This window comes from Pleurodeles waltl, chromosome 6 (assembly GCF_031143425.1).
Source record: "Pleurodeles waltl isolate 20211129_DDA chromosome 6, aPleWal1.hap1.20221129, whole genome shotgun sequence".
Classification (NCBI taxonomy): domain Eukaryota; kingdom Metazoa; phylum Chordata; class Amphibia; order Caudata; family Salamandridae; genus Pleurodeles; species Pleurodeles waltl.
The window spans coordinates 1,052,802,070-1,052,823,688 of NC_090445.1; the positions used below are offsets into that span (position 1 = coordinate 1,052,802,070).

General features: G+C 42.6%; 1 protein-coding gene across 3 annotated transcripts in view; it reads left to right on the forward strand.

Annotated features, from left to right (window-relative positions):
• RNF207 (ring finger protein 207) overlaps nucleotides 1-21,619 on the forward strand; it is a 972,487-nt gene that overhangs the window by 356,963 nt on the left and 593,905 nt on the right. For all 3 annotated transcript variants that reach the window (XM_069240003.1, XM_069240002.1, XM_069240004.1), the window contains 2 exons: nucleotides 3,435-3,560; nucleotides 13,737-13,783. In XM_069240003.1, the coding sequence (XP_069096104.1) occupies nucleotides 3,435-3,560; nucleotides 13,737-13,783 (173 nt within the window). The remainder of the gene's footprint in view (nucleotides 1-3,434; nucleotides 3,561-13,736; nucleotides 13,784-21,619) is intronic.

Sequence of the window (21,619 nt, forward strand, 5' to 3'; positions counted from 1 at the left end):
GCCAATCTAGAAAGGACAGAAATGGCTGAGTTTTGCAAGGGTTATTAAGCCCCCGTATGTTGCAAGTCAGGAATGTCACATGTCCCCTGGGTTGGGCCATATTAACATTGTGAAATTAGTTTCAACATAGTATAATCTAGTGAGCACCATATGGTGTACAAGATAAGCAGTGTAGTAAGCAACATATGGTAACACTGATGGGAAGAGACAAACAAGCCTCCCCCACCCTCTTCAGTGTCAAACTTGCTAAAAACAACCCCATTATGAACAAAGAAGAAAACCATAAGTAAGCACGACATATGGCATGCAACACATTTCTACTCATTGATTCCTTTTAGGGTGCTCCCTAATGCGGGCCGTCAGGTGGTCGGAGGTGGCTTGGGTGAGGATTTCACAGTACCCCCCATTGTGTATAGTCTGGGCAGTTGGGGCAGTTCACACAGTAGGGAGAGAAGGCCTCCCAATTCCCCCAATATTCTCCGCAGCTCAGGAACAATAAACTGGAGAAACTGGAGCGTCCTATGGTCGTGTGCAGAGTTGACCACCCTCCTCACCACAGAGGGATGGTAAAGATAAATGATTTGTTTGATACAATTATTTGTGCTCCCTTCTAAAATAAGCAATGATTTAGGCCTAAAACAAGTGGGTTGCAGAATTATCAATAATGTTTGCTCCCAGTTGTGAATCCTACTGCTCCAACGTGCTTGGAAGCATGCCCACTAGATGACATTGTAACTCCTTGTTCAAGTGACAATTGCTGGTTATTTCAGAGGAACAATCTTACAGGCTGTAAGATCCAGAGTTTGATATAATGGAGCTGATTCACAGACAAAGTACTAAATGTGCATCCTTAAAATTATGCATATGTATTGGTGCAGATTTACTACTTTTTCCAGTTCATTTACATTCTTAGTAGTGCCCTGGATAATCTGTAACAAGTGCAGGTTTCTGTTCAGGGTATACTACTGGGGTTGTCATTTGATATATATCCTGGGGCTCCTATTATCCTGTGCATAATTATATATATTGCAGAATTACCAATGGGATAATGGAATCCACCGTGCAAATACACACTTTTTACCTTTTTTCTGTTTCAAGATAACATTTTCTCCCATTAGAAGGAACTTCTATATCCCCACCATATTGTGAGGGTGACCATCCCTCTTCCTATCATGGAAGAGGAGTTACTCTTTCCTTTGGCTGAAATAAATATTTGGAAGTTTCCAGGGTGGAAAAAACTCATATCGGAATTTAGGCATCCCCACAAGTTTGTTAGTGTTCCTAAGCTTACAAGGAAAACAAAATCTTATAAACCCACTATCCACCCCTTGCACGTGTTTTATCACTGCTGAGTTTTCTGCAATTATGATGAAGAAACTGCAGTAGTGAAATAAATTATGCCTACAGGAATCCTTTGTTGAATTTCAGGCATGCGTAAATGACGGTATTTTAGTCATAAATGTTGGCTTATAGCCAAAAATATCTTTCTGAATTAGTCCTAATATGTCACACAGAAGCAAAATCAACTCCTACCACCACCTGACCGCCAGTGCGGCCAGAACACTGCCGGCCCTATTACGAGTTCACCGTAGGGCCGGCGGCTGAAACAGCGTTTCCGCCCACTGGCCCTGCGGTGAACAGGGCCTTAACATTGACGTCGGATGCAGGAGCACCTGTTGCGCTTTCTACTGCCCATATTTCGGGCAGTGGAAAGCACGACTAGGCTGTCCATGGGGGTCCCTGGCACCCCCTTTCTGCCAGCCTTTGTACGGAGCGGTACTGCCATGCAAAGGCTGGCGGAAAGGGGACTCATAATCCCCAGGGCAGAAATGTAAGCAGTGCTGCCCTGGCGGATTGAGACCACTGAGACCTCCAGGCTGTAGGCTGGCGGCAACCTGGCGGTGTCGCAGTCCGACCGTAGCGGCTCCGCCATGGTCGTAATGTGGAGACTGGACCTCTGCTTTGGAAGCAGTCCGACCTCCACCGCAGCCCTGGCAGTCTCATGACCGCCATGGTCGGAATGAGGCCCTTATTATTTTATGGTAATTCATGTGTGCCCAAGAAAGCACATTTGCTTTGTTACATAGTATATCTTTGTAGAAAGCATGATGTTTTATGGATACTGTAGTGCAACTTGGCACACAGCAAAACATATGATAGTGCTCAGCAATAAATACCAATTTTGAACCGCACAGCTGTAGGAGACTTTAAAGCTTAATTTGTTTAAAAAAGTGCTATTTTACAAACTATTTCTAAGGAGGACTCTGTGCTTTGTCGTTCTTGAGGTCACCCACTTCTACCTCTGGCATTTTCCAATACAACCATTTGTGCAGTCAGCTCCTCAGAATAACACAATAGCATTTCCATTTTCACATACTAGCCACAAACCTCTTATGTATTTATTGAAAACAAAAGGATTCGCCGCAGGCATTAGTAAGTATTAAAGAATGTGTAGTTGATCACCTAAGATAATTATTCTCTAAACATATTTAGCTACTAAACAGGAAATGTGCATCTGTGGATTTCAACACCAGGGCATTTGATAAATGTGGTACCAGTTATTACAATAGATAGGCATGCATAGGAAAAAGTCACTTTTACTTGACATTATGCTATCAAGTGGTCAGTTCTCCATTTCTCTCATGTATTCCCCATTTCTGTCAGTCTTCTGGTTACCACAGTCCATCTGTTTCACGGGACCACACTACATTGATGTACAGACTGTTTTGAAATACAAACTGATAGGAAAGAAAAAGAACCAAACTTATAGCTCAACAAGAGCAACCATTATGTTGCTGATTAGCTTTACATTTGTAGATTGATTTCACCAATTTTCTTTGTATTTATTTATTTATTTATTTAAACTTAATTGTGTTTACCCAGTATTGCCAGATAAGCTGAGCTATTAGGAGTTCCTCTTTTTGTGGGGATTTTTTTTATCACCGTTCATCACTAGATCAGCTTATCCATTAATCGAATTTTCCATATCTGGGCCACTAGGATCTTTCCATCTTGTGAGTACTATTACAAAGCCAGATCATGCTATGAGAATTCACAACACATTATTTTCAACCATGTTAGTAATCATCTTCCAAAAGACGTAAGTAACAAATGTTGCAATGCTATCTTTCATATATCTAATGCATTTAGCATTATGGACATCATATGTAAATTGTGTACTTAAAAAGCATGCATGTTTGGTTCTTTTCTGCCTAGGCCCCTGCGGGTATCGAATGCAAAACTAGATACAATACTTGAAGTGTAAAATAGCAATTATGTCATGATAACACAAGTGACACTGAAAAGGTATGCACATTATACCATGTATGTGCACTTCATTTGACATCAGTACCCACATTTAACAATTAAGCCTATTAATTGCGGGATAACTGATGGAACTAATTAATGATGGCCGTATGTACCTATTCAATCAGGCAGTGAAAGAACTACAAACATCTACCCGAGAAGCTATTGTTCTCCTGAAAGCATTAATTGAAGAAGTACGGAACAGTGCAGATGAAGAAGAGACATCAATCAACAGCCTGTTTAGCAGCATGCAGGTACCATCATTTAAAACATTTTGTCTAAGTCACACGGTAATTTGCATGATAGTACAATTTATTTTAATTTCAACAGATCATATTTCCTTTCATCATCGTGAGCGATTCTTTGAAGGTTGAAAAAAGAATCGGAGTGTTGACAAAGTTTAGGAATTGGCTTCTCCATTATTTTTTCCCAGTTATTAATTGCGTCCCTTTCTCCTCGGTCCCGTCTGCATGCTGTATGTGCTTTCATCATAACCATGAGCCTCAATTCACCAAAATGCCAGGGTAGCAGAAGTGACATCACATAAACCACCCGTTGACCAAATGACGTCACAAGAAGTGTCATCACACGATCATTAACACAGAATCCTGAGATGAAATATTTATTCAAACACTTTACGATCAATGTGTTGACAATATAGATAATCTGCAACATCTATATTAAAAATGTCTAGATTTTGTGTTTCAGTTTTTTGTTTCATTTTAGAGTATATATTCCAGTGTTGTGTTTTTTAGAGAGCTAATATTTTAATGCATTAGGTCACACCGAGAGATGCAGAAAGTAAACAGTGTGCATTGTAGCATTTTTTCGGTCGAGCCAAGGCAGGACATGCATTGTTTTTTCGGGACATGCTGTAATAAGTTCATGGGCTTTCATCCCGCCCAGTAACTTTTTATTTGTTATTTGGTGTGTCCTTAAAAAAGGCTTCTTTGCTATTTGACAATATATCTTTTTAGTCCCACTTTGCGCTCATTTGTTTCTTCCCCTTCAGCAGGGACGAACTACTTGTACTGTTGCACTGTCATTCTGATCTGTTGTTTTCATGCACAATTTCTTTTTGGTTACTTGTTTGCTTCTTTATTGGTTGTGTTTGGAACGCCATCTGATGAACAGCCCTACACTGCTTTTGTTTGTTGTTTTTTTGGCATCTCAAAATGGCTATCCTGTTTAGTGGTAGCGTTATAAAATGTGTTTGAAGAACAGCCTTCCACTGCATTTTGTTCCAAAAAGCCATACCTTTACCCTACTGAGGCTCGAACCTGGCTCCTGATCTCCAGGGTTGGCAGTTCTGGCCGCTATGCCACATCCTTCATCCTGCACCTTCTCTTCTATTTTTGGTACTCTTGAATAGCAATCGCAGCTGGGTCAAACCCCCTTCAACGCGCTCCCCTCTCAGTCTAAGGTTCATGTTCTGACTGCCCCCCTCGTATCTGCTGGTGTTGTTACGGATAAACCCTGTGGTATCTTTTGTTGCAGTCTAAAGCTCCCATACCTTAATTTTTGTTGGGGTGCCTCACAAAATTGTTGAATAAATAGATACATAGATGCATATTAAAGCTCATCCTGTCTAGTTCTCCTTGGAGGAGTTACATTCAGTCGAACTGTGAGAAACCTCCCTTAGTGCGGCCCCACTTCCTTCAGGTATTAGGGTTGGGTCACTTCACTCCCGCTCCTCACAAACCCCCCTCAAAGCACCTCTCTCTCAGTCTATGGCTAATGAAGGTGTCTCATTCTCCTCGGACTAGATACAGCCAGCCGGACAAGCAGGAGCTGTGCTGTGGGCATCGGTCATTGCAGGTGGGTCAACTTTGGTTTAATCTCCATGAGAAGTCACCAAGGCAGCCCCCTGGACAACGCTGTTGCATGGTGCAACAGGTGCAGTGGCATAGGGGCCAAAAGCTCCAGGAAACCCACTGAACACCTATTATAGCTATATGTTGCTATATAGCAAGCAGTCACAAGTGCAGTTACCTTGCAGGTGCCTGGGTCATGATTTGGGTGGTGCAGCAGGTGAACTGGCACAGGGGTCAAAAGATCCAGGAAGCTCAATGAACACCGATTATTGCTGTATGTTGCTACTAAAAAATCAGTCACAAGCACAGTTACCTTGCAGGCACCAGGGCCATTCCAAAATCACATCAGATTATAAATTATTGAAATCACTTTAACACCTTAATAATTGATTTACACCCTAAATAATTGCTGTTCTACGCGTTCACACAAAGCAGTCCCATGGCTTTTTCATTATGCGCGTTCAGTGGCACTGCCTTCCTTCTACAATCGCAGCTAGGTCACATCGCTGCCACTGCTCGCAAAAACCCCTCAACATGGCCCCCTCTCAGTCTACAGCTCATTTTCTGACTGCCTCCTCACATCCGCTGATGTTGTTACAGATAAACCCTATTGTATCTTCTATATGAGTCTAAAGCTCTCTTATACCTTAAGTTTTGCTCGAGAGGCACACAAAATTATTAAATAAATATATACATAAATAAATAAATATCAAAGCTCATTGTGTCTCGTTCTCCTCAGAGGAGGTACAGCCAGCTCACCTACATAAACCTCCCTCAGTGCGGCCCCCCCTTCCTTCAGCAAACACGACTGTGTCATTGCCCAGCACTTCTCGCAAACTCCCCTCAACACTGCTTCCCTCTCAGTCTACAGCTCACGTTCTGACTGCCCCCTTGCATCCCCTGATATTGTCACAGATACACCCTATTGTATCTTTTGTTGCAGTCTAAAGCTCTCTTAAATCTTGATTTTTGCTTGAGTGGCACACAAAATTATTAAATAATTACAGACATAATTAAATATCAAAGCTCATCATATCTCATTCTCCTTAGAGGAGGTACAGCCAGCTGCAGTACAGAAACCTTCCTCATTGTGGCCCTCACTTCTTTCAGCAGTCGTGGCTGGGTCACTTTGCAGCTGCTCCTCGCAAACCCCCCCTCAAAACGGACCCCTCTCAGTCTTTGGCTACTGGAGGTGTCTTTTTCTCCTCGGAGGAGGTACAGCCAGCCCGAGGAGAAGGACCCGGGAGCCGTGCTGTGCTGTGAGGCAACAGTCATTGCAAGTGGTTCATTTTTGGTTTAATCTCCATGGACAGTCGCCAAGGCAGCCACCTGGACAAACCTGTTGCATGGTGCAGCAGGTGCTGTGGCACAGGGGCCAAAAGCTCCAGGAAAACCCACTGAACACCAATTATAGCTATATGTTGTTACTAAGTAAGCAGTCAGTCACAAGCACAGTTACCTTGCAGACAACAGGAGCATGATTTGAATGGTGCAGCACGTGCAGTGACACATGGGCCAAAGCGCCAGGAAACCCACTGAAAACAGATTATTGCTGTATGTTCCTACTAAACAAGCAGTCACAAGTACAGGGCATGGCCCTGGTACCCTCATAGGTACCAGGGCCATGATTTGAATGGTGCAGCAGGTGCAGTGGCACAGGGGCCAAAAGCTCCAGGAAACCCACTGAACACCTATTATAGCTATATGGTGCTACTAAGCAAGCAGATACAAGCACATTTACCTTGCAGACACCAGGGACATTATTTGAATGGTGCAGCATGTGCAGTGACATATGGTGAAAAAGCTCCAGTAAACCCACTGAACACTGATTATTGCTGTATGTTGCCACTAAACAAGCAGTAGTAAGTGCAGTTACCTTGCAGGCACCAGGGCCATGATTTGAATGGTGCAGCAGGTGCAGTGGCACAGGGGCCACAAGCTCCAGGAAACACACTGAACACCGATCATAGCTATATGGTGCTACTAAGCAAGCAGATACAAGCACAGTTACCTCACAAACGCCAGGGCCTTGATTTGAATGGTGCAACATGTGCAGTGACACAGGGTGAAAAAGCTCCAGGAAACTCACTGAACACTGAGTTTTGCTGTATGTTGCCACTAAACAAGGAGTAGTAAGTGCAGTTACCTTTCAGGCACCAGGGCCATGATTTGAATGGTGCAGCAGGTGCAGTGGCACAGGAGCCAAAAGCTCCAGGATACCCACTGAATACTGATTATTGCTGTATGTTGCTCCTAAACAAGAAGTCACAATTGCAGTTACCTTGCAGGCACCAGGGCCCCTGATTTGAATGGTGCACCAGGTGCAGTGGCACAGAGGCCAAAAGTTCCAGAAAAGCCACTGAACACCGATTATAGCTCTATGTTGCTACTAATCAAGCAATTACAAGCACACTTACCTTGCAGGCACCAGGGCCATGATTTGAATGGTCCAGCAGGTGCAGTGGCACAGAGGCTAAATGCTCTAGAAAACGAACTGAACACTGATTATTGTTATATTTTACTACTAGCAAGCAGTCAGGAGTGCTTTTTGGTTCTTTTGTAACTATTGCACCCAAAGTAACACATAGCCTAAAGTATCACTTTAACAAAAGCTGTAAACTATTGGACTTTTCTGTCTACCTACATCTTATGTTACCTTCAGTGCATTTATATGGCACATTTTCACAGTTTTTGTACGATCCTAGATATGCTTCTGAATCTGGACACACTAACACCTTGGCAAGAGCATTCTCCACTCTATAACGTAAGCATTTCAGCTGTTGTAAATACTATATAAATACCAATAACTTACCATATGTCATTCCTATGCAAGATCTTTCAGCTCTGTCAATGTTTTGTTAGCCAATTAATACAGCATTGCTAGCTTCAGAGCAGCTTTACTGAAAATCAAAAAAGCACTATAATGCGGACAAATCTGGCTGGGTCATACAGCTTTTTTACATTACTTTCAGCAATTGAAACATAGCTAAAAAATATTAGCAAAGCCAATACATCTCACATAGGCAATACCTATTAGCTTTGCCAATGCGTTTTAAAGCTTTTTGCCTAAAAAGCACAATTGCTCACCAAGCTACAACTTTCAACAAAAACAGCTTATTATTAATCACTAGGTAAAACCTATCACATTTACCAATGCCATACCCATCTATCTCGCTCTCTCACGCACTATCCCAAACTCACTCATATAGTTAACTTCAGATCTTCACCCACAGTTTCTTTCTCGTGCCTTTTCAAAGTTTCTGTCCCTCAAACATATGCTCTCCTCCCCTTCTCAGGGTGTCTTCTGCATACACACTAGCTCCCTCTTTAGGTATCTGTGACCTGCTCTCCACTCCTTCCTTCCTTCCTTCCTTTCTTTCTTTCTTTCTTTCTTTCTTTCTTTCTTTCTTTCTTTCTTTCTTTCTTTCTTTCTTTCTCACACGTTATTTCTGCCTTTCTGTCTCAGTGTCAATAACCACTACCTGCACATGTTACCTATCCCTCTCATTCTTCCTTTCTAGCTATTCTCTGCAGTTTTCACCGCTGACTATTCACCATGCCACATAATTCTACTACACAAATACACTACACAACACACAATTCCACACCATACAAATAAACAACTAACAGTTCTAATACAACACATATATTTTCACTACACACCATATACATCCACTACATTACAAAACAATCACATAGATAAAAAACACATTATCATTTACAATGCCAATAGCTCTAACTCTCTCAAATGCAAGACCTATTGCATTACAAATGCTAGTTTAATTTCTGTTCTTGGCATTGCCTGCGCTGCCCCTAAGTGAGGCCACGGGTCACAAAGGCAGTGCCAGGGGTCACAAGGAGCAAGCCAGTGTTTGCAGCTGCAACCTCTAGGTTACTCCTATGCCCAAAACTTATTTACAGCAAGTCAGGAAACACTGTCAAGCTCTCATTGTATGCTTCGGTTTAGTGACAACACGGGTAGTGCAATTATAGGACCATTCAACCCTGCTGTACTACAAGAAGTAATGCGGTACAGTCTTGAGCCCAGAATACATTTAAAAAGTGGATGAAAAAAATCACATAACCATCATAAAAGACTTCGAAGTAATGGGAACATAGGGAATAGCAATGCTAGTCAATTTTCTGTGATACATCTGCTATCAATTACTGTGACGCACAATACTTGCTCATCAAACATTTTCTGGGTTATAGATAGGTATTATAAATTATTTTTGGATGATTTTCCAGTGTTAACTATTTATACATAAACCTGCACAAAAATATACAATTTTCTCAAATTTTCTCGCTCATTCATCAGGTAACATTTTCCTTTCTGTGTCTTCCCCAAAAATAATATTTTTGGTACCCTGCAAAATAAGCATAGCACGAAACACTGCATTCTGTAATTACTTGGTCAAGTGTTTACAAAGATGCAAATGCAGTGCTTAATGTGAACCAGTGGTTAGGGCCTGCTTTAGCGCTGGTGGCACCTTGTGTAACAATCTTTCTTTGCGCCCTCCCTCATGACCTCCTTCTCGGGATCCCGCACTGTCATCCCACAAAAAATGCTCCTTATCTCTCCATAGCCCCTCTCTCACTATTTTATTTGTTTTTAAAGCGCTGGTAAAGGCCATATTTACAAATCCTCTCAGCTATCGAGATAAAATACAGATCTGTTCTTTGCATCAGGCATATTAACCCTCGGTGCTACTTTATGGTGAGTCAAAACTGGCACTGACCAAAACTCTGATCTATCAGGAACATTAATCACATGATTCGTGACATTTTTATTGTCACCAGACAGCTGGAGCCCATGAAACTCTGTTTCAGGTGCTTTTAAATTATAAGTTATTGCTAAACATAACGCCTCCAACCCAAGGTCAGCGCCCCCCCTCCAAGTCAGCGCCCCATGTGGCCGGACCAGTCGCACCCCTCTGAAGCCGGCCCTGCCAGTGGTTGCCAGTGGGGCCTACCAGCACTCATTTTCTGGGGACTGGCGATTATTTTTCCTTATCAGACTTTGATCTGGAGCAGGAAAGTGAAAAACCCACACATGGGAAAGAAGGGGGAAGATAAAGACAGACAAAATAGGACACGTGAAGAGACCAAGGCCCATATTTATACTTTTTGACGCAAAACTGCTCCAACGTAGTTTTGCGTCAAAAAAATTAGCGCCGGCTAACGCCATTCTGAAGCGCATATTTATGCCAAGGGGCATATTTATACTCCCTTTGTGCCGAAATTGCGTCGTTTTTTTTGACGCAATTTCGACGCAAAACTAACTCCATATTTATACTTTGGCGTTAGACGCGTCTAGCGCCAAAGTCCATGGAGTTAGCGTCAGTTTTTAGCGTGGACACCTACTTTGCGTTAATTATATGCAAGGTAGGCGTTCCCGTCTAAAAAATCGACTCCGAGGCATGTGCGTGGGATTTATACTCCCGGGCAAAAATCACGCCCGGGAGTGGGCGGGTCAAAAAAAATGACGTACGCCCGCTTTTGCGCCGTTTTTTAGCGCCTGCAAATGGCAGGCGTTAAGGGACATGTGGGCTCTGAAGGAGCCCAGAGGTGCCCCCCCATGCCCCCAGGGACACCCCCTGTCACCCATGCCCACCCCAGGAGGACACCCAAGGCTGGAGGGACCCATCCCAGGGACATTAAGGTAAGTTCAGGTTGTGATTTGTGCCCCCCTACATGCCACTATGCCCAATGACCATGCCCAGGGGACAGAAGTCCCCTGGGCATGGCCATTGGGCAAGGGGGCATGACTCCTGTCTTTACTAAGACAGGAGTCATTTCTATGGGGGTTGTGAGTGAAAAAAAATGGCGCAAATCGGGTTGAGGCGAAAAAATTGCCTCAACCTGACTTGCCCCATTTCTTGACGCCCAAGCTCCATATCCCCCTACGCCGGCGCTGCCTGGTGTACGTCGGTTTTTTTAACGCACACCAGACGGCGCCGGCGGCTAACGCCGGCTAACGTCATTCAATAAATACGGCGCCCGCATGGCGCTTCAGAATGGCGTTAGCCGGCGCTAATTTTTTTGACGCAAAACTGCGTTGGCGCAGTTTTGCGTCAAAAAGTATAAATATGGGCCCAAGTGCTTGCAAGAAAGAGATGAACAGGAAGGGAGTGTGTAGTTGAGGATTAAAGATGCATTAGATGAAATCAAGACTACATTGCCTTGGAATTCAGCATGCCAGCATGAGCTGAGGACTCCTGAGCAAAACTTTGGCTCCCTGCACTTATTCCTTTAAAAATTAAACACTGCACAAATGATTATACCTAATCGTCTCTGTCAGGTTTGTGTCCTAGCTACTAGTTTCCATTTTCAGAAGAGCTTCAGTCACCCAGAAAATATATTTATGAGTTTGATATAGCATACTGTAGATCCTGGAGTCTAAGAGAGTACTTCAGAATCAACATACAAAAAAGCACACACAGCTTTATGAGGGCGCTGTCGACTATTCACCCTGTATATAGTATGTATGTTTGTATGTATGTATGTATGTATGCATGGGGGTGTTTGTATATTGTGAATCCAGCTAGGAGGCAGAGAAATATAATTCAAAGTAGTTCTGAACAGGGACTCCTAGTATATATCTTGCCCAGAGCACCCAAAATCCTTAGGATGACACTGAAAGAAATATTGAACAAAGAGTAAGTTTCTAATTGTACAAATAAAGGTAGTTTACAAACAGACCAAAGACAAGGACCCCTTACAGAGTATGGGGCAATACTCTTTGAAGAGGCAAGTCATCAACTTCTTTCTGCATTGTAGGAGCTTGGAGCATTTTTATAGGTGATATTCCCATAATTATGTTACCGGTTGTTTGAAGGTGTTTGTTGGAAATGCTGCCATCACAAATAACTTCTATGTAGTTTGTTCCGGATCACTGACACAACTTCATGGTAAACAAAATTGTTTGACACAAATATTGTGCCAAAAATATCATTCATCAAAATATCATGTCCCTATACTTATGATGGTAAATGCAAAAATGTCTGAAATAAAACAATCGTTTAGCACTAACATTATCCGAAAACACACAAAAGTATTGTTTTTTAATATATATATATATATATATATATATATATATATATATATATATATATATATATATATATATATATATATATATGTATATTTATTTCTTAAACTAGTAAATCTCAAACATTTTAGTATATAACATCACCACAATGTAATTACATAAATTCCACTATACTTAACACTATATATAATAATATACTTTTATAAACACATTCACACATGTATATGTTTCTATTCATATACATATATACAGTAACAATTATTAAAAATTTATATTTTACACTATATTAAAGTTATTTTTTTACATTTTTAAAATGTACTACTACAAAAATAACATATATGTAAAATTTAAAAATATTAACAATTCCATTACAAAATAAGATGTCATAAATCCAAACTTCCCCTGTTGATGCACTGTTTGGTGTGGGAATAATACATTTAGGGGATCATTACAACCCTGGCGGGCCGGCAGAACACTGGTGGTAAACCCGCCAACAGGCTGGCGGTGTTCCACCAGTGTATTATGACCGTGGCGCATTAGCCACGGCCATACCGCTTGTCCCTCCACTATACCGCCAGGCTTTTGCCAGGCGATCATAATCCCCAACCGCCAGCCTGTCCATGGCGGTAAACACCGCCATGGAAAGGCTGACGGTAAGGGGGACTTGGGGGCTCTGGGGGCACCTGCACTGCCCATGCACTTGGCATGGGCAGTGCAGGGGGCCCCAGGCACAGCCCCATCGCGCATTTCACTGCCTGAATTTCGGGCAGTGAAATGCGCGATGGGTGCTGCTGCACCCGCTGCACATCAACATTGCCGCTGGCTCTATTATGCTATGAGCCGGCAGCAATGTTGATGTGACTTATCTGCTGGACCAGCGGAAATGTCAAAATAGGGAGTCACCAATACCTCCAGCACTGGCAGTATTGTGGCGCCCGCTGCTTCGGCGGTCTTTATGTCGTAATGAGGGCCTTAGTCCCTCCAAAGTCCAGCAGTTTCCCGACTGTTGCACTGACTGGAGTAGGATTAGTAAATGTAACTCCTCCAAGGTCTAGCTCGTTCCTTACTGTTGTTTAGACTGGAATGGGAATAGTAAATGGAACCCCTCTGAAGTTGCTACTGTTGTGCTGACTTGACTAGACATTGTTTTACCAATCATATGCATTTTATCGTTCATTTATTTTGCATGAACATTATACATTTGTGAATTGTTGGGATCAAAAAATGCATACAGATATTGAGTTGTGTGAGTATTGTACACACATTCAGGCCACTCCACTTTCAAATAAACAAACACAGAAGTAATAATCACCATACCTCACTAATAATCTCCGTAATAAGGATAGCACAGAAGACTTCTATAAACTTTTGCAGGAGAATGTAATCAGGATCTCATTCATGTGCTTGGATGTTGATATGTTGTGGACAGAACAAGAAAACACCAAGTGTAAAGTCTATGTTTTCTCTAGACTGTAATGCCTCATTTGTTGCAGCATACTCATTGTAAAGTGTCACCTAAGATTCGGTGCGTTCTTTAACTAACCTCTTGCTTGCATGTTTTGCAGGAAAAACTGGCAGAAAGAAGGAAGATTCTACTAAAAGCTGTACAGTGGTAAGGACAGTGCATAGGGTTAATAGCTAAAATTGTGAGGTTTACAAAGGTATGGTATTACACAGTAGGAAAATGGTGAGCAGGTGGAAAAGAAGGTTATGTAGTAGACGAGGGCAAAGGAGAAGGTGGAAGGGCCTGGGAAATCTTGTTTAGGCTAAGGGACAAAGGGCCACATGAACGAACATTTGGAATTGCGATTCCATGCGAATCGCAATTAGGAAATTGCAATTCCAAATGTAAGTAACTCCATCGAGTTTCTTTTGTGATTCCTGTGTGTCACAAATAGACCTGCCTCATTAATATTAATGAGGTAGGTCACAATTTGTGACCCACTGGGAATCACAAATATCACAGGAATGGTGGCCTGCTGTGTCAGCAGACCACCATGTCTGTGGTTGCTTTTAAATAAAGCAATCTTTTTTTTAAACGCAGCCCGATTTCCTCGAAGGAAAACGGGCTACGTTCAAAAAGAAAAGAAATGAAACGCTTCCGTTTCAATTTTTAAGAGTAGGCTGTGGTCGTAGGACCACTGCCTGCTCTTAAAAACATTTTTGCATGTATTCACAAACAGGAGACCCCTTCCCATTTTCAAATGGGTTATCACCAATTTGAAATTGGTGCTAACTGCAATTGATTTGCGACCGAATTCACGGTCACAAAACAATCATACATACCATTTAGATTCGGTATTTGAAAGGGACGCCCTGGACACTTCCTTTCCTAATACCAAATCGCAAAACCCAAATTGCGATCCAGTAACAGGTTTCATCAGGCAGGGAAGCCTTCCAGAGAGAGAGGAAGAGAGGGAGAGAGACGGAAGGTATTGTGGGGCCAAATAAACTTTAAGGAAAATGTAATTGTTTATTATTGTAACACTGTTGTGTATCTCAGCCAAAGTAAAAGGACCAGGAATCATTCAATAAAGTTAAGTTGATTCATTCCTAGCCAGTAATCAATTGAATGTATATGCATGTCATAAACATGTTACAGAATTACAGCTGGTAAAATGAATTATTACGATCTGCTCAGTCTCAGTAGATTAAGATACAGAGTAATTACAATTGCAACAATACATAATGTAAGAATGATAAATAGGCATTCTATAAAGAAACTAATGTTCTCTCTCTTAAACATGAAGTAATTCTAAATTAATCGAGTAAGAATTCTAACTAAGGAACAAGGATGGTTCGGAAGTAAATCTTAAGGATGGTTGGAATAAAGGCTCAAGGATAAATGGAGAATTGCTTAAAGCAATTGGTGAATGCGAGAAGGTATCAACATAGTGAAGAATTCAGTAGAAGTCTCCCAAGTAGGAATATGTGTTTAGCTTTAAACCTCACAACTGCAAGAATAAAGGAAGCAGAGAGGTCTGTACCCCTTGAGGTCTAACGGAAATCAGCCCTAACTTTTAACAAAATAAGCATTAATTAAAGCTAACAGAACCTTAACATCAGTGGAATTTTCCCCAGATTTCTCATCCGATGGAACTTGAGCAGTGTCTGCAGCCTTGAACCTCCCACATTCCTGATACATGATGAGCAGGAGACTTCAGCTGCTTATTAAATCTTCATGTCTCTTGCCAAGATTTCCTCTTCTCAGGCCTACTATCAATTCAACTAATACACAAGCTATACTCCTTTCCTCTAGCAACCAACGCCTTGAGACTCACCTACAAAGAAAAAACAGTCTAACCAAACATGGAATACAGAACAGTTAAGGCCTGTACTCATGCTAGCTTTAACTAAACATTTAATGTGCATTTTAGATACATGGTTATACATGTGCGCTTTTAACGTAAATGGAAACATGAGTAAGAAAATACATTTTACTTCAACTAATGCAACTTAAAGTGTAAATATAAAACAAGAATAATAAATACATGTAGGCATTTTAAATTAACATTGGTGTGCACGTTTATAAAGTTCCAGTCTTTCAGTGGGTACATTTCATTAATGCAACAAGGTATGAACACAGGTTAATAATATTAAACATACAGTAATTATAATGTCAATTATAAATGTGTATTTGTGCAATAATGGATGTGTAAAAGATGGAGTGTGATGGCGATGAGAGACATCACAATAATACACATGTGAATCCATATCAGGTGAAAGGAAGTCAAAACTTTGAAGTTCTCAATAACTTATGTCCTGTATTTTCCAAGTGTTTTATGTCATCATAGAAAATACACTGACTCTCTTCCATTTCCATATCTCCTCCAGTTCTTTTTAATCCCTTCATCTGTTGTTTTTCCTTCCTTGACTTTACTATCTATATCCCTTGAAAATAATGAACCATTTGCCAATCCCAAAAACACATCTCCAATTGCTTCCCAAACACACATAGCTTCTAACTCCTTCAAATCTTCTTTCAAACCAGTAATGTTCTTGATATATGCCTTCTAGTATCCGCACTTGTCAGGAATGTAGGTACATCACTGCTGGACATTTAAGATCTTGAAGACTCCACCCTCTTTGGCGAGGATAATATCTAAAATGTTTTGCAAAACCATGGATCTCATAACTACCATTTCATTATCCACACCCAATAAAGCTCCTGCCATACTGTTTGACAGTTTATCCACTATGGTATACAACATTCTAATCTTTATCTCATTTAGAAATCACACCTACAGATGGAATCATTGCACCAAAGATATCTCCCACTACATCTCCAACTGTAGCACCTCATTTAGGTCTGGAATTCATTTCCCATACAGGATCATTAAAATGTTACACATGATATATTTTCGGGAAGACTAAACTAAAATAACATACGCTCTACCATCCCTTGGGCAACTTGAAATATGCATGTTCTCCACAAATATACTAAACTCCAGGAATAACAGGATATTTACCTGCAAAAAATAATTCCCAATTTCCACAGTCAGTGCTGCTTGATCCCCTGCCACTTGATGCTCAATTTCTTCTGTAGCCCACTTATGCTAATTCTTAAGGTCCGTGTCTATCTTTGACCCAGTTTCCATATTACTCCTCCTGTCTTCAACTGAATTGAGAAATTTCATCACATCTATCAAAATACAAGTCATCTTGTTTCGGTGAGCATTGTTTTAAAAATGTCCAAAGAACCTCACATTTATCCCTATTTCCTTAATGACGGTGTGACCATTCAAATGCTCAAGTATGGGAACTTCTGAAAAAACGAAATCATAATTCAAAAAACAATACTGGAAATGCCCCAGGCCATAGAAAATGGTTAACAAAAGACTACAAGTAACACCATAAGACAGAGGAATATGATGGCACATATTGCCACCTACAGCTGATACAGGCAATTGTGTACATACATAGCAATCCCTTGCATCCATAGTGTCAATGTACTCATAAAGCATTTCAAAATGAACATTTGAAGAAAACTATCCTCTAGATATGTCTACATGCAAAGCCTTATAATCTTGTGTGTGCAAACTATTGTCTATTGGACTCAGGATCAAAGGGGTGACACCAGATTTAGGTTTAACTACTGTGGAAGGTGTGGGTGAAGATAAGAAGAACAATTAGTACTACAGTAGTGACAAACAACACTCCTACTAATACAAATCTGCGTCAATTTGTTTTATTATTTCCCATAATTTCTCTAGAATCAGACCATTGAGTAGAAATTGGAAATTACCAACAAAGAGAGTTTTCTCTGTAGGTTTCTACTTGTGCAAATGGCAAAGCAATGTTCAGTTGTCATGCAATGACATTATATACACAATATCTGTGAGACTTCCTTAGCCCTACTCTGTTTTCTTCTAAATGATACCCTTACACTCCTTCTGCTTCCTCAAGCCTGGGGACCCTTCTTAATTCTTTTCAAACAATATTATTTTTATTATTTACAAATCAAAGTTCAATTCAAATGATCAGTAGTTTTTCAGCCCAGTTTGTTCATTGAGCGTGCAGTTTTAAAATCAGTTCAGGTTGCAGTTCACATTTACGGAGGCTCAACTGGAATTTCACTTTGGTCTTTCAAATCACCAGTTTCCCCTCCATCATCATTATCAGCAAAGTATGTCCATTCAGTGGATGAGTGCCATCAAAATGGCACTCTACCTCTTTTTAATCTCCTGAGTGCTGGTTACTCACTTTCACTCTCATTCAGGTCACACTCCTCAGTATTCTCTGGGACAGTGCTTAGTCCTCATTGTGGAGGCAATCGCAAACTCTTTCTGGTCTTCTCCGCCAACCGTCCTCAGGTTCTGCTGAGTGTGACACAGAACTAGGCTCTTCATCAGGGTCTGAGTCTGGCTCAGATAGTGGTTCAGGCCAAGACTCTTTAAGTGTCGATTGATCAAGACTCCTGTCAGGCTGAGGATGTGCTGTCACTGGCTCTTGCCAAGTCCCTGTACTTTGTACACTCTCTTCTTGCGGTCTCTCAGTTGTTGGTTGCACTTCAGGAAGAGGTACTGTCACATCATTAAGGGGGCACTCTACTCTCCAAGTGTGGGCTTCACGAATCCAGTTGGGAAGACCCCCACATTTGACAGCTGAATTTGTCAGTAGAATAACATGATACAGTCCATGGCATCTAAGGTCCAGACATGATTTTCAAACATACTTCTTCACCAGGACCCAGTCACCAGGACTATATTCAAGAACTATGTTATCTATAATGTTCACAGGTGCATTTGCAGGAACTGCATGCAGTCTCATGGCTCCCCCCATGATTATCTCATGAGGTGACAATTCTGTTTTTCTGTCAGGGACACTGCAAAGGCTCATTAATACGAGAGGCAAAGCATCTGGCCACTTCAGAGATGTTGATGCATTCACCTTGACCAATCTGGCTTTCAACGTGCCATGCACTTGCTCCACAATGCTAGAAGTCTCTGGCCTATCACTGCAAAGTAGTCTCGTCGCTGCTCCACTTGTAATTCTGCACACAACATTCTCAGGACCTAATTATTTAAATGAGTTTCTCGGTCTGACTCCAGAGGAGCGGGAAAACTAAACCTAGGTATCAACTTCCTCAACAATAAATTGGCTACTGTGATACTGCCATTTCTCCTGATGAGGTCTGTTGGAAAATGGGTTATTGGTAAGGGCAGGTAGGTACCTACACTTAGCAACAGGCCACTAACCTCCACTAAGGTCTAGTTAGGTCTCAGTAAATTAAACCCAGCTCAACCCTTGGTAGCTTGGCAACGAGCGTCAAGGCTTAACTTAGGAGACAGAGTGTAAAGCATTCAAATATCACAAAACAGTAATTAAATAAAACACAGAAAACAGTTTAAAAATCCAAAACCAATTTATAAAAATAGATTATATTTTTATCTGTAAAATGACACCAAAACGAATAAAATCAGATAAGGGGAACCGGAGATATGAATTTTTAAAGATTTTTTTTTTTTTTAGCGCCTAGAAACAAAAGCGCCAATCGGGTCATCTGGTTGCACCTCGACCGGGGCAAAGTCAAAGTTTCAGGCCGACCGCAATGGAGCCCTGCTCGGCTACAGGTCGCGGGAGGCCTCGGTTAAAAGTTTACCTTCACACTTAGGCCCTCATTCTGACCCTGGCGGTTTGAAACCGCCAGGGCAGAGGGCAGCGGAAGCACCGCCAACAGGCTGGCGGTGCTTCCTGGGCTATTCTGACCGCGGCGGTAAAGCCGCGGTCAGAAAAGGGGAACCAGCGGTTTTCCGCCGGTTTATCCCTGGCCCAGGGAATCCTCCATGGCGGCGCTGCTTGCAGCGCCGCCATGGGGATTCCGACCCCCTTCCCGCCATCCTGTTCCTGGCGGTAACAGGATGGCGGGAACGGATGTCGTGGGGCCCCTGGGGGCCCCTGCACTGCCCATGCCACTGGCATGGGCAGTGCAGGGGCCCCCTAACAGGGCCCCATAATGATTTTCAGTGTCTGCTTTGCAGACACTGAAAATCGCAACGGGTGCCACTGCACCCGTCGCACCCCTGCAAATCCGCCGGCTCCATTCGGAGCCGGCTTCCTCTTTGCAGGGGCTTTCCCGCTGGGCCGGCGGGCGATCTTCTTGAGATCGCCCGCCGGCCCAGCGGGAAAGTTGGAATCACCGCCGCGGTCATTTGACCGCGATGCGGTGTTTGGGCGGTTTCCGCCCGGCGGGCGGCACCCGCCACTCGCCGGGGTCGGAATGACCCCCTTAGTCTCTTTTTCGAAGATTTTCTTCAGCGGGACGAACCTGCCAGTCCATTCCGACCTCCTGGAGCCCTTCTCCAGATACGCGATGCTGGAATCCTCGGTGGAGATTTTTACCTTCGGACTTAGTCGTTTTTTCGAGGTGAAAATCCTTCGATCGGGGTAAACCTGGATCTTGATCCGACGTCCATGGAGCCCTCCTCGGATATGCTGGCTGGGAGGTCCCGGTCAACTTTTTACCTTCGGACTTTGTCTCTTTTTCGGAGATTTTCTTTACCGGGACAAACCAGCAAATCAGGCCGGGTCGCAGTTGAGGCAAGCCGGCTATAGTTGCTGCGGCGGGTCGGTCCCTCTATGGAGCTTTTTTACAAAAATTGTCCAAACTTCTCCAAACTTCTGGGGCTTCTCCCAGGTGTCCTTTTAAGGTTCTTTTGGGGTCCACAGCTCACCCCAAGGGTCCAGAAGTTCTGAGATGGTCCTTGGGGGGTGCGGACTACAACTCCCAGGATGCACCTGGCGCAAACTCCTTTTTGGCCACTGGACAGTGGTCAGCTGGTCGCTTTCTTCAGGAGTTGGTGCAGGGGACTCTGGATAGCAATGTTTCACCTGTAGCAAACAGGGAGTCCCTCCTTGAACCAGTTGAAGCCAGGCAAAGTCCTTCTTGTGGTGAAGCCCAAGTGTGCAGCTGGTGCAGTCCTTCTGAGTGCAGGTTCCAGATGCAGGCCAGGGGTGCAGCAGGGCAGTCCTTCTTCTTCTGTTGTTCTTCCTTGTTGGATGTGGTAGGGAACTGAGGTGTGGGTGCAGGTCTGCCAGTTTTATCCTTGCTCCTGGGTGAAAAGCAAGGGGGTCCTGGTTCTCCAATCAGGTGCAGGGTCCTTCCCCCTGTGATGACCACTTCCTGGGAAGTGTGGCAAAAATCAATCCCAGGAGGCAACATTCTCTAAAAGTCCATCATGGCTGAATCTGATTTTTGGAGGTTACATCTGGCTGAGCCCACCCACTGGTGTGGCTAAAAATCATAAACACACCCCTCTCCTAATCTAATCAAGGGGGCACCTAGTTGTCTGGGGTTGCAGGATGTGGGGGTGTTGCTGGTTGCTCCAAATGTCCTTCTCTGCCTTTGAAGACCAGTTTGGCAGCCCTTCCCCTTCCTGCCTCACCATCTGCTGAGGGGAGATTCCTTCCCACAGGCACATTCCTTTGTGTGAAGCCAGGCCACTTCACACCTCATCAAGGCAGCTTGGCCAAGCTGCTCGAGGCTGGCCAATCAGAGCACAGCAGCAAAAACAATGCAGAGCTGAAATTGGCAACTTTTCAGGTAAAGTTTAAAACTCTTTACCTGAACAAGTTATATTAAATCCCACAACTGGAAGTTGTGGGATTTATTACAACAATTAATTTGATACCAAACTCTAGGTATGCATCATTTAAGGAGACTTTAAAAATTAAAATAAAGTCTCCCCATTCTAGCCTATGAAGGCCATTTACTACAATGAGGGAAAAACGAATTTGGCTGGTTTTACCTCACCAGGGCTTATAAAACTATTTTTATAAAGTCCCTGCTTATAGTTACATGGCACCCAGCTCTAGGGGCACATAGGGCACACCTTAGGGGTGACTTATATGTAAAAATAAGGTAGTTTAAGACTCTGGAACTACTTTTAATTCCAAAGTCGAATTTGCATATAACTTTAATTTAAAAGCAGCCAGCAAGGCAGGCCTG